General features: G+C 40.4%; 1 protein-coding gene across 1 annotated transcript in view; it reads left to right on the forward strand.

Annotated features, from left to right (window-relative positions):
- The window catches only part of LOC143293829 (mannosyl-oligosaccharide glucosidase-like), a 13,041-nt gene extending 998 nt beyond the window's left edge, over positions 1–12,043 (forward strand). The window contains exons 2-3 of the mRNA XM_076605110.1: positions 1,951–2,230; positions 4,711–12,043. Coding sequence (XP_076461225.1) covers positions 1,951–2,230; positions 4,711–6,600 — 2,170 coding nt within the window. The 3' untranslated portion in view covers positions 6,601–12,043. The remainder of the gene's footprint in view (positions 1–1,950; positions 2,231–4,710) is intronic.
- Positions 12,044–13,010: the final 967 nt, after the last annotated feature.

Consider the following 13,010-nt stretch of genomic DNA (forward strand, 5'->3'; position numbering starts at 1 on the left):
AGAGCCACAGCCACACACACACACTATGTAGGCACATACACATGCTCACACACATACACACACGTACATACATGTGCACACAAATACACACGCACATGTAGATGTATATAATGTATCATAAAGTATGTTTGGCTGGGACAAGGGGAGTTCAACTGTCTTGACCTAAAAATGCAGTAGTGAATTAATGTTTTCAGTTCAAGAATCTTCAGGAACACTTTACTTCATTGTTGTTGTTTTTCAAAGGCCTCAGTTCATTGTAGTGTTTTTGCCTGAAATTGTTGCCTTGGTCTTAGTTAGGGAGAAGACATTTCATGATTGGTTTGTTTGTTGTTGTTTTTGTTTTGTGTGTGTGTGTGTGTGTTTTGTTGCTGTTTTGACAACCTATTTAACGTAGGTATCATAGAATATATACAATGTGGCTTAACAAAATTTCAATTCCTATTAGTTTTCTATGAAGTTTGTTGTAAATTGTTCATCAATCTTATGTATTCAGTTTCATAATCTATTCTTGAGTTAATGTCATGACATACCTAAACACCTCAAGAGAAATTTATTAATTATTATTATCTTCATTCTCAGTCAATGCTGTTCAGATTACCACTTAAAGGGAGACAGTTTTATAGACCTATCCCACCTGAACCTTGGTGAAACCAGATCAGTGTTGCATGAATTTTATGTGCATTTACTAGTTCATCACAGACTTTTAAATGGTGTAATTTATTTTTGCATTTTGCTGAACAAAAATAATGCAAGATTTCCAAAAGTTAGAAGTCCAAATAAAGAATCACTGACATTTTGCCCTGTAATCTCAGTTTTATTTCAGGTGACAGCTCATTACAGATGAGCATACTCATCAGCAGCAGTTGATAAAACCTGGTTCAGACAGATGTGAATGGTAAAGGGGCAGGAGCAGGGGGATACTCAGAGAAAGCAGGAGCAAGATGTGTATACAAGAGTATGATACACCCAGACTGATCCACCTGTTAGAACTTTGCTCAGCAGCATTATATTTATAAGTACTGAACTCAAATGTAAATAATATGCAAAATAGGTTTTTTTTTCCCTAACAGTACCATTTGACATCATTTGAAAACAGTCTCTGAATTCAAGTCAATAATTTAGTTATTTGGTTTAAAACTTTGTTTCTTATGCCCTGTTAGCTTTACAATACGGACCAATACTGAGCAACTTGAATTTGAGCCATTTTTGTACATGTATATTTGTTTTATAATTTACCTATGGAATCTTTCATTTGTAGGTAAATCTTCCTCCAAATATTGTAGACAAGCAAAAAATATTGGCTATGACTTGTATGAGGATTCCACTTACATATGATTTGCTTATATTGTTATAAAATGTTTTATGTCTCCTTTCATATGATACTCTTTATTGAACAATAGATCCAACCACATAAAACTCACCACTGGAAACATCAAATTGACCTATTATTAGAATTTGGATACACCTAAGAAATCAAAGAAAATTTGTACTAATAATTTTCATGATTTTTACAGTTACATATATACGGATAAATAGTCAGTAGATGTTTGTATGAATTTTTTAAAAACCCACAAAAAACCCATTATGATCAGCAGTAAAAATGCTGTCATTTAAACCCTTCTCCAAAGAGCAAGTATCTACCAAAGACAGAAGATTTAGAAGAAAAGAAAAAAAAAAGTTTGTACATTGCTGGGCATTAAAACTTCAACAGATGTATTACATGCATGTGTGTGAGAGAGAGATAAAGAAGAGATCTATGCATACATGTTTCAGTGTAGTGAGAGCACAACTGTCGTTTTTTCTTCCTTTAGCTTCACATCTTTTCATTGAAGTGATGATAGATGATTGTGTGTGTTTCAGTTTGCCTGACTGTATGCACACAAGCTTGTACATTTGTACACATTTTGTGCATTATTGTGTTGTATTGATTATTATCAATGGCATTTTCAGGTCTCACACTTACTTTGGGTTGAAGACCCGGAGTCCTCAGTCCCCAGTGTTTGGGGCAATGTGGCTGACTCAGTTCACAAACCAGATGCCTCCCCCAGTGAGGCACTGGTGTGATCAAGGGGATGGTCTTCTGGGCTACAGCTGGCTCCTGCATGATGGTCAGTCCTTCGGGGTACAGGAGCTGGAGGAGGCAGCCTATACTATGAGGACAGAATTTGTGAAGAGACCTGGGGGTGACTATGGCGGTGACTGGACTGCCAGAATAACAATGACCCCAAAGGTATTATCATGTGATGTCAGTGTGACACCCAGAATGACAATGTCCTCAAAGGTATTGATTGTGTGATGTCAGTGTTACAGCCAGAATGACAATGTCCTCAAAGGTATTGATTGTGTGATGTCAGTGTGACAGCCAGGGGCCGTATTCAAGACAAAGATCATTTTGCCTGAAGGCAAGTTACTCTTGACAAGGCAGGGATCCACAGTTACATTTTGTCTTGAAGGCCAGATTATCTTCGTATTCAAGACACACAAAGTGCACTCAGGCAGCTAACCCATGATCTATAAATAAAAATCCCGGGGATCCCCTTCTGCACATGCTCTTTTACTTCACACCACATCACAGTGTCACACACACACACACACACACACACACACACACACAAAGCTTCAGTGGCAAAGCATCGATTAGAGTCAGCAGCTTGTCAAATCTAGGGGCCACTTTCACATTCTGACACATTGTCCTCCATGCTTTACAGCTAATTGCCAAAATGAACTAAAATAATGGAGATCAGATTGAAATATTTCTCTGGAATGAACGAATTTCGATGATCAGCAAAGTTTGGGCATTCCAAATCTATTGTCTGCAAGTGCACTCACATCACAGCTACATGCGTAATTCATGTGGAATATAATGACATCTGCCAGTCTCAATACGTCAATTTTGACTGCCAAGCGAACAAAGGATAAAATCAAACCATCAGAGGCCGTATTCAAGACACAGTCTCTCCGCAAAATGCCTGTTTTCCCTTGAAATAACCACCACAACAAAAGGATTCGCCATATTTACCTCTGCTTCGTGGGCTGTCAACCTTGGTAGATAGTAAGGGTAAGTTGCCTTTGGGTTTGTAGAACTGCAGATAGGTTTTTGTGTTCCTGAATACCGGATATTGCTAACCCTTGGGCAGTTTGCCTTGCCTTAGGCAGATTACCCGCAGGCACACATTTAACCACATGTCTATTGAATATGGCCCCAGAATGACAATGACCCCAAAGATATTGATTGTATGATGTCAGTGTGACGGCCAGAATGACAATGACCTCAAAGGTATTGATCATGTGGTGTCAGTGTGACAGCCAGAATGACAATGACCCCAAGGTATTGATTATGTGATTTGAGTGTGACAGCCAGAATGATAATAATAATGATTTAATTGATATAGCGCCTTTCCATGTAAAACATCCTCAGTTATGCTGTACAGTGTAAATACTAATGTTTCAAGCATGCATTTCAACACAAAATGAAAAACTTAATGCATAACCAAACACTCATGCTCAAATTTACACACACACACACACACACACACACACAGAATCATCACATACATTAAAATTCATCATAAATCATACATATCACATAAAAGTGCCTAAATAATGCAAAATCATATCACAGTTGTGAAAAACCCTTTCACAATACTTTACTCTCAGCATCACATTACACAATAACCATATCACAATACTGAAAAATCATTTCCAACACCTAACACCGGTCATACACATCACAATACAATAAAAGTCTACATTTTAAAATATATAATTTAAAAGAAGTCACACCCTCCCTTCTCTTCACAACACATCACCATTCACAAAGATGCACTCATTTGTATGCATCATGATAGGTGAAGTTGAAATAGGTGCGTCTTAAATAAATTCATTTTAAAAGTTGAAAAACACTGGGGTTTTCTGAGGGACAAAGGGAGTTCCAGACTGTTGGGGCAAAGACAGAGAAAGATTTTTTGTCAAAGGAGAACCAAGGAACTGTCAGCAGAGAGGTGCCAAATGAGCGCAGCCACCTAGAAGGATGATATAGATGGAGAAGATCTGAAAGATATGGTGGCATATTGTTGTGACAGAGACAATGAAAGCAGAGACAAGCTACTTTGTATTGAATTCTTGCTTTAGCAGGAAGCCAGTGAAGTGTTCTAAGCAGTGATGTTGCACTCTCATCCTTGGTTTATGGAGTATGGCTGTATGATTCTGAATGCATTGAAGTTTATTTAGTTTGTTATCAGGGAGACCAGCTAGAAGAGAGTTGCAGTAGTCTAGACAGTATGAAAGAAACAGTAAGTTTGTTGGCAGCAGCAGTGGAAAGGAATGTGCAAATTTTGCTTAACCTATGTAGCTGACAGAATGGAGTGTGGCACAAGTGTTTGGTGATTGGTTTTTCTGATTGCCCAGGTCAGTGTATTTTCAGAACTGCTAGCGCCTCTCTTCATACACAATATACAGAAAATCAACTGTTCACATTAAAGGCCCTGTTATCCATGTCAACGTTTGGTAGGTTATGGAAATATGAACATACCCAACATGCACAGCCCCTGAAAAGGGGGTAAGGTTGCCTTAACTGAAGGGTTAAAACAGTCATACACATCAAAGTTCGTTCTTAGTTATCTATTCAAGTGAATTTTGGGGTTGCAGTCCATGGATGCAGAAGGAACAGGGACAATGTCTGAGTTACTGATATCAAATGCTGTGTTGCAGAACGCAGGCCAGACAGTAGTGGTGTCCAGCATGTTCTATGTGGCTCTGGATGGCCAGGGCTCAGTGCAGCCACAACTGACCCGCAATGTGCTGACGGGAGTCACAGGCCAATCTCAGGAACTGGGGCCTTTTACTGTCAAGTTCCCCAAGGTGAAGGCGGAGAAGCAGAAAGTTGCCCACCTGATCACCTATGCTGGCAGTCTGGCTGAGCTGACGGATGTGGTGAAGGCTGGGATGAGGGTGGAGGCATGGGACAAAGCCCGCACCTTGCCCTACTTCACTCTGGTGGGCCGCATGGTGCCCAAGGATGCCCCAGGAACAAACTTTATTGTCAAACAGGTCACTGCCACACTGCCACTGGAAATGGAAGTGCTCTTTGAATCAGGGAGCTTTCAAAGCCGTCCAAACACTCTAGAAGGGGATGTCTTCAGTTCTGTCTTAAAATCACACGTGGATAATTTCAACACTAAATTTGATGGCATTTTCCAGTTGAATGAGAAGGGCTATGGGGAGAAAGAAACCAAAATAGCTAAAGCAGCCATGAGCAATATGCTAGGCAGTATTGGTTATTTCTATGGCTCTTCCCTTGTACAGTCTGAGTACAACAAAGAACCAGTGGACTATTGGGAAGCACCTTTATTTTCTGGTGTTCCTTCCAGACCATTTTTTCCCAGAGGTTTTCTGTGGGATGAGGGTTTCCACAATCTGCTCATTAGCCGATGGGATGAGGCTTTGTCATTAGAGATCATTGGTCACTGGCTGGACCTGATGAATACAGAAGGCTGGATTCCTCGAGAGCAAATCTTAGGGGTTGAGGCTCGTGCCAAAGTTCCTGCTGAGTTTGTTGTGCAACGTAACAAGAATGCCAATCCACCCACTTTCTTTTTACCACTGCAGCGACTGATTCACAAAATGGTGGGTGCAAAGAATCCTTCAGAACAGCACTATCTGGAAACCCTGTATCCCCGATTGAAAAAATGGTACTCCTGGTACAACACCTCACAAGTGGGAAGTACACCATCAACGTACAGGTGGAGAGGGCGAGATGCCAGGGCTGTGACACAGCTGAACCCTCTGACTCTCACCTCTGGCTTGGATGACTTTCCTCGTGCCTCTCACCCGACAGATGACGAACGGCATGTGGACCTACGCTGCTGGATGGCTCTGGCCTCAGGGGTGATGGCTGAGATTGCCAAGTCTTTGAACAAGGATTGGCAGGAGTATGCAGCCACCCATCAGCTGCTGACAGACAACGCTTTGTTGGACAGTTTGCACTGGTCAGAGAAAGGCCAACAGTACAGTGACTACGGCTTGCACAGCAACAAAGTGAAGCTGGAAAAACCACCCCCACCTCCCCATCTCCAACCTGGTCAGCGTCCCCCTGACATGCCTAAGATCAGGGTCAGCCTGTCTGATCCTCAGAACCAGTTTGTCAACGCATTTGGCTATGTCAGCCTCTTCCCACTCCTGTTGAAAATTGTTGAACCCAAATCCCCCAAGCTGTACAAAATTCTGCAGGATCTGAAGGATCCTGCACTGCTGTGGACCGAGTTTGGATTGCGTTCACTGGCCCGCATGAACAAGCTGTACAATCGATACAACACAGAGCATGACCCCCCGTACTGGCGTGGACCCATCTGGATCAACATGAACTACTTGGCTTTGTCAGCATTATATCACTATGCTCACACAACAGGCCCCTACAGCCAACTGGCTGGAGAAATCTACAGTGATCTACGTACCAATGTGGTGAGAAATATGGTAAAGGAGTTTGAACGAACAGGGTATATTTGGGAAAACTACAGTGACAAGACAGGCGAGGGTAAGGGGAGTCATCCCTTTACGGGATGGTCTGGTTTGCTTGTGCTGATCATGGGAGAGATATATTGATGGCCACATTGTCACAATTTTCATATCAGGGCATGCAGTTTGTTATCATTTACTGAATGAATCAATGTTTTTTACCTCCACTCAGCATACTGGTATAGGTGTACATGGAGATGGCTGCTGAATTATTTCATCTTGTTGCAGCTTATTTTCATCGCAGTATGTATGTGTAGACTGCTGCCTTTGGCTGCTGAATGTATGTGACTGTTTACTGTGTTTTGTGTATGTCTTCATGTGAATTTGTGCTGTTAAAAAGACATTCACTGGAAGATTCAACAGGGTGAATAGTGTGTACAGTTAAAAGGATCACTTTTAGTTTTTGCCAGGGTGATTGTATGTATGTGCATGTGTACATGTGACATCTGTGTGACTGGATTGCAAATGCCATTAAGCTTCTAAATCTAGCAAATATTATTCTAAAGACATGTTTCAGCTATTTCCGTGTTACTCCCGATTAAAGAGAATTAAGTGCTTGTCACCTGCAAACTGTGTAATGTGCTGTGCTGGAAGGAATAATTTGTGTTGATTAAAAAGAGAGATAATCATATGGAAAGGCGACTAGTCACATGATAAGGGGACTGGATTTGAAAAGAATTAGTTTCTTTAGCTTGGCAATAGCACATTAAATGTGCAGCAGTTGCTGAAGCTTTGTAAGTGTTATTGAAGTGATCGATTCCCTGCTGTGTAACCACATACATTTGTACACTGTTGTGTTGCTTCCTGATTCCCCAGTGTCATTTTCCTTGTACTCTTTTCTCTTCTACAGTTATTTCTTGGTATTTCTTTTGACCATGTCTCCGCTTCTGTTTTTCAACACCCCTTTGTTCCTGCTTCAAAAGACAGCATAATTTCCAGCCTACAATGTGCACCAGTTTTACTGAATTCCATCCCTTGCACATTATTGGTTGATAGTGCCTTATCTGTGCACAAAATATAAATACAGGCTATTCAAGACCAATCTGCGAGTTTTGTGGGAGAAGTGGATGACGGATGTTGAGCATCCCTTCACTAAAATGGCCACGTGAGACGTGCAGCATTCCAAGGTGTCTGTTCATGGATTGTCACTGCATGGGAACAGGTACCAGAATATGTCATCTAAAGCAGGTTCTGAAAAGCAGAGGATCATGACAGCTGACAAAACTGACGCAACATGCACTGCTGCAGTTGACGCAACAACAGCCGTCAGCAGATAATGCAATGACAGCAGATGATGCAACAACAGCAGACTGAGATATATGGGTTTGGTATGCAGGTCAATGCGGATGACACAATGATAAGAGGTTCCGACATCCACTTTGAAGATGACATCACACCTTGGGGAGTAACTCCCGAAACTTCTACAGAGGTGTTGTTTTTGTCTGATTCTGAAGAGAGAGACATCTCAGAATTTTTAGTGACAGAGCAATGATTTAACCATAAGCAAGTTGCTAGCACAACATTTACCATCTTACTTTGTAACTTGTAATTTCTTTATTCTGCTTCATGGACCTGACATATGTAATTGAGAGTGTGACATATTCTCACATTATTTTCTGTGTGCATGTGCGCCATAACGACTTAGCTGTGACCAAATTATTTTTCAAAAAATTTTTAAGTAGGGCTTGTGCTTTAATGCACTGTATCACCTTGAAGGGGAAATTACAGTACGTTTTTATTTATGTTACAACCCGAGTCATACACTGCAAAAGTTAAACAGAGCTGAAGTCATGCACATGGATGAAAACAGACACATGCATGCATGCATGAACACACACCCATTTCACTTTTTATTATCTCATCTTGTTAGCAAGCAAGTCACTTAGTCAGATCAGATGTGTAATTTCTGAAGAACTGCCGAAATGTTTCCTAGCTGACTACTGACAGGAATGAAGCAGAGTTTTGTGAGCTTTCAGCACCATTCCTAGATCTTGATGATAATCTTGTAAGTTGTTCAAGGCAGTTTGGAGGCCATAGTTCAGGAGGGGGGTGGGAGGGGGGGGGGGAACAGCCAATTTATTTTACTTTGTTAGATTAATATTCAAAGGATTTTTTTTTTAAACTCTGCCACTTGGGCCTCATTACAGATATTTCTTTGTATTAAACGGATCTTTACTGGGAAAAATCCTGTCATGTTTTTATCCAGATAAGTGCTGAATGTGGCACTGAATGAGCAGGAGCCAACAGAATAATAAGATTATTCTCTTGATTCTCTTGCAAAGCCCGCAGAAGCATGTTGGACAGTCCAAGAAGTTTGTTTTTTGAAAAAAAGGTTTGCAGCATCTGGCTTGACACAATTGATTCCACCACTCTTACATATGATTTTCTGGTGGTCTACAGATCCTAGGAATGAAGGAGAAATTTATTTTGTGTGTATGTGTCATTTCTTCAGGTTTTTAAATGACATGTTTATTATGTGTTTCTTTGTATCATATCCATGTGAAAGGGAGAGAGAGGCGGAAATAGATAACTCGGAATCCAATGATTGATGGTGGTTTTTTCATACATGTAGTCTGCAAGGCCGAGGAGGTTACCATGCACCCCCACCCCCCTCCGGGAATGATGTAGACTAGTCTTAAAATGTTCACAACATGGGTTCAGAGCCAGGAGTTGCGAAACTCAACCACTAACACTGTTTCAAGACATCACCAAAAATCAGGACAGCAGACCAACATGGTAATTCTGGACTTCTCCAAAGCCTTTGACAAGGTCCCCCACAAATGCCTCCTCCGTAAGCTGGACCATTATGGTATACGAGGATCGACGTTGGACTGGATCAAGGCCTTCCTTTCCGACCGCACCCAAATCATCGTAGTTGACGGCGAAAAATCTGAGCCAGCACCTGTCATCAGGGGACAGTTCTAGGCCCCATCCTATTTCTGATTTACATTAACGATCTGCCTCAGAACATCAAGGCCAATATTAGATTGTTCGCTGATGACTGTATAGTCTACTCTACCATCAAGACAATCCAAGACTGCAAAATGCTCCAACGAGACCTCAACACACTGTCTGACTGGGAGCAGCGTTGGGGAATGGAATTCCACCCAGAAAAATGTAATGTCCTTACCTGTACAACATCAAGGAACCCCATCAGCTACAACTACAAATTAAAAGGACACACCCTCAAGCACGTTGACAGCGCAAAATATCTCGGCGTCGACATAAGAAATGATCTAAACTGGAAAGAACATGTTACAAGAGTCATCAACAAAGCCAATAGCATGGTAGGCTTCCTAAAAAGGAATCTAAAAACATCCAATAAAACCACCAAAGCCAACGCCTACCAAACTCTCGTACGCCCGCACCTGGAGTATTGCTCATCAGTCTGGAGCCGATACAAAGAAGGCCAAAAGAACAAGATTGAAATGGTGCAAAGAAGAGCAGCACGTTATGTACACAACGACTATGGGTGGACCAGCAGCGTAACATCCATGCTGCAAGAACTAGGATGGGAATCCCTTGAATCACGGTGGAACAGACAAAGGCTAACCCTAATGTATAAAATTGTCAATGGCATTGTAGACATCCCTCCAGACAAATTTCTCAAGAAAGGATCCAGCAAAACAAGATCAAATCATCAACACAAATTTGTCCATCTTAGCTCCTCCTCTGACCCTTATAAATACAGTTTTTTCCCATCAACCATCCCCGCCTGGAACTCCCTGCCTGCAACAGCAGCAGAGGCTCCCTCCTTGGTAGCTTTCAAGAGGGAGCTGAACAAGATCACAGTTTAGTCCCCTTTAGGATCCTCTGGAGGGACGCTGCGAGTGATGGTGGGAGGGAATATGTATACATGTTCTTTCTCACTGTCACCCCCTCCGGTAGGAACTGATAGGTCTACTTAGGTTCTGATTAGGTTTATATAATAAGACTTTTTTTCTTTCTTTTTTTCTTTTTCTTTTCTTTTTTTTTTTTTTTTTGACGCCTCTGCGCACACAGGTCATTAATAGTCAGTAATGACAGCTGACCTTCCAATTTGAAGATTCTTTGGTGTCTGCTGAACTCATTTTTACATGTTCCCAAGAAGAAAATTGGGACGCACTCAGAATTACTGCCTTTGACTCAAGGGTATCCTCTCGCACCCTGGTCAATGAAAGTAAGACAAGCTCAACTTCAAATCCTCCTAAATCATATTTATACAAAGGAATTAACCGCCACATATTATGCATTTTCGTTTTCAATAGACCTTGTTCGTTAGGAAACCGGAAGTCAGTGAAAAGTTCAGCCCCTTCATACATCCGGGTAAGGCAACATGGCGACTCTGTCCACTGAAACTGAAAATGCGCTTGAATCCATGAAAGTTAAAGAACCGAAAGAGTATTTTAAAAAAAAGAACGGACAACTGATAAGTAGCATGAATGTTGAACTTGTTCGTCGTGCAAAGATTTTCAATTGTCGCGGAACCAGAAACAAAAAGGCGAAGTCAAGTCAGTTTCTGTTGTCACAGAGACATTTCTGCTGTCAAGCGACATAAACATCCCGCAGAATTTTAACAGCTGAACTGAAGAAAAAAGTATCGCTCCTGTTTGTGACTAATTCATTCAGAATCTATATACATTCTAGCATTTCATATTGTTGCTACATAGTATGAGTGAGAGAGAGAGAGAGTGTGTGTGTGTGTGTGTGTGTGTGCGTGCGTGCACACCTAAGAACAGATTTCAGACTTGAGAAAATGGCCATTGCTGTTCCAATGAATTTGATCTTTTTCTGGCTTTTCTATCACATGACTTTTTAGTACATATTGTGGGGAGGAGAGTGTTGGAGTTGAGCATGGAAATCTGTTGGGGAAATGAGTGGTGCAGTTTAGCATGGAGCTGTGCATGGAATTTGATTAAAGATAATCATCACCAAGACTGATTCATGTGTGTTTCATCACAGTTGCATTGATGATTAACTGCAAGTAAAGAATGATTTCATCTTATGGTGCAGCATGCATGCATGTGTGCATACTGTACTCACTCATTCATTATTACAAGTGACATGCATTGGTAAGTCTTCTCAAGACTCCCAGACATTCAGACACACCAGTCTGGTACAATCAGCTGGCCTGTTTACCCAAAATGGATCTGTCTGTACTTTCACCAGGTTAGAATATGTATTTCTTTTATGGAAACCTGTAAGTTCATTGTATCTAACAAATGGCCAAAGGATTAACACATACATACCAGTTTTCTCTTTGATGCCATTTTTTTTAGAAACTGGTAGTGCTGTAAATTCTTAGTGTAAATATTTGCATTTATTTACATTTGCATGCCCCACCTCCCATCTTTTACTTCCTTTTTTTTAAAATCATATATATATATTATATATTTCATTTGCTTATTGCTTGTCAAATCTGTACAACCAAATTTAGACTGTTTACAAAATGCAGTGTAAACAGGTCTGAGTCAAACACAAACAGACTTGAAGAAAATCACTTTGATTACATATTTTCTTTTAATTTTTTGTATCATTCATTCATACCTAAATGCTAAACTATGAACAATTGTCTAAACAATTTAAGTTATTTATTATGTGAGTACCATTTCGTTTTGGATGTTGTGTGTGTGTGTGCGTGTGTGTGTGTGTGTGTGTGTGTGTGTGTGATATACATCTGTATTGAAGTGCAGTGTCTACATTCACAAATCACAGCTACAGTTTCTGAAGTCTTTTTTAAATGCACCATATGATCAATATCATTAGCAAGCAGTGGGTATAAGCTTTGGCTGTTGAAATCAAATTATCTCTTGTATACAAGTGATGTATATATTGTATATAAAGCAACTTTATATCAGATAAATATAAACAGTATATAAACATCTGCAATATTTGTTCACATCAGTATGAAAAAAAATATCTGGAGCATTCAAACTCCACAGTTCCCAAGAAGAAAGCTTTAAAAAAATCTTCATACACAGATGATAATATGACTGTCTTACACAATTTGTCAATACCAATGATCCACCTGATTCAATCCGCTCTCAACTAATACACACACACACACACACACTCTCTACAAATGGACACCCACTACTGTAACCCCCCTTCAGTCTAAATTTTTTGACAAAACAGTCTTCAAGGCCCTAATAAGTCATCTTTCACTGTGTCATCTGTTAGATTGGTGTAAAGGGGGAAGCAAAGCTGTCAGATCATTTCATATTTTCACTTCCAAATTTGTTAAATTTTGTAAAATTACTCAATTTACTGTTAGCAGCATTGGTTTCCACTGCTGATACAGAAGTAGCAGTGATGTCTTCCTGGACTTTTATCTGACAGCTGTGACAACAAAAAAAAAGAAAAAAAGAAAAGAATATATAATTAGGGCTTGAATGTTATGACATTTGTTTTAGTTACACATTTTCAGTCAAACTCCATACAACCCCCAAAATGTGTCAGATCTATTCACTGCATTATGCATGTGCAGAATCTCAAACCAGTGAGTTGTTTAAATTTGC

Source organism: Babylonia areolata, chromosome 19, assembly GCF_041734735.1.
Source record: "Babylonia areolata isolate BAREFJ2019XMU chromosome 19, ASM4173473v1, whole genome shotgun sequence".
Lineage (NCBI taxonomy): Eukaryota > Metazoa > Mollusca > Gastropoda > Neogastropoda > Buccinidae > Babylonia > Babylonia areolata.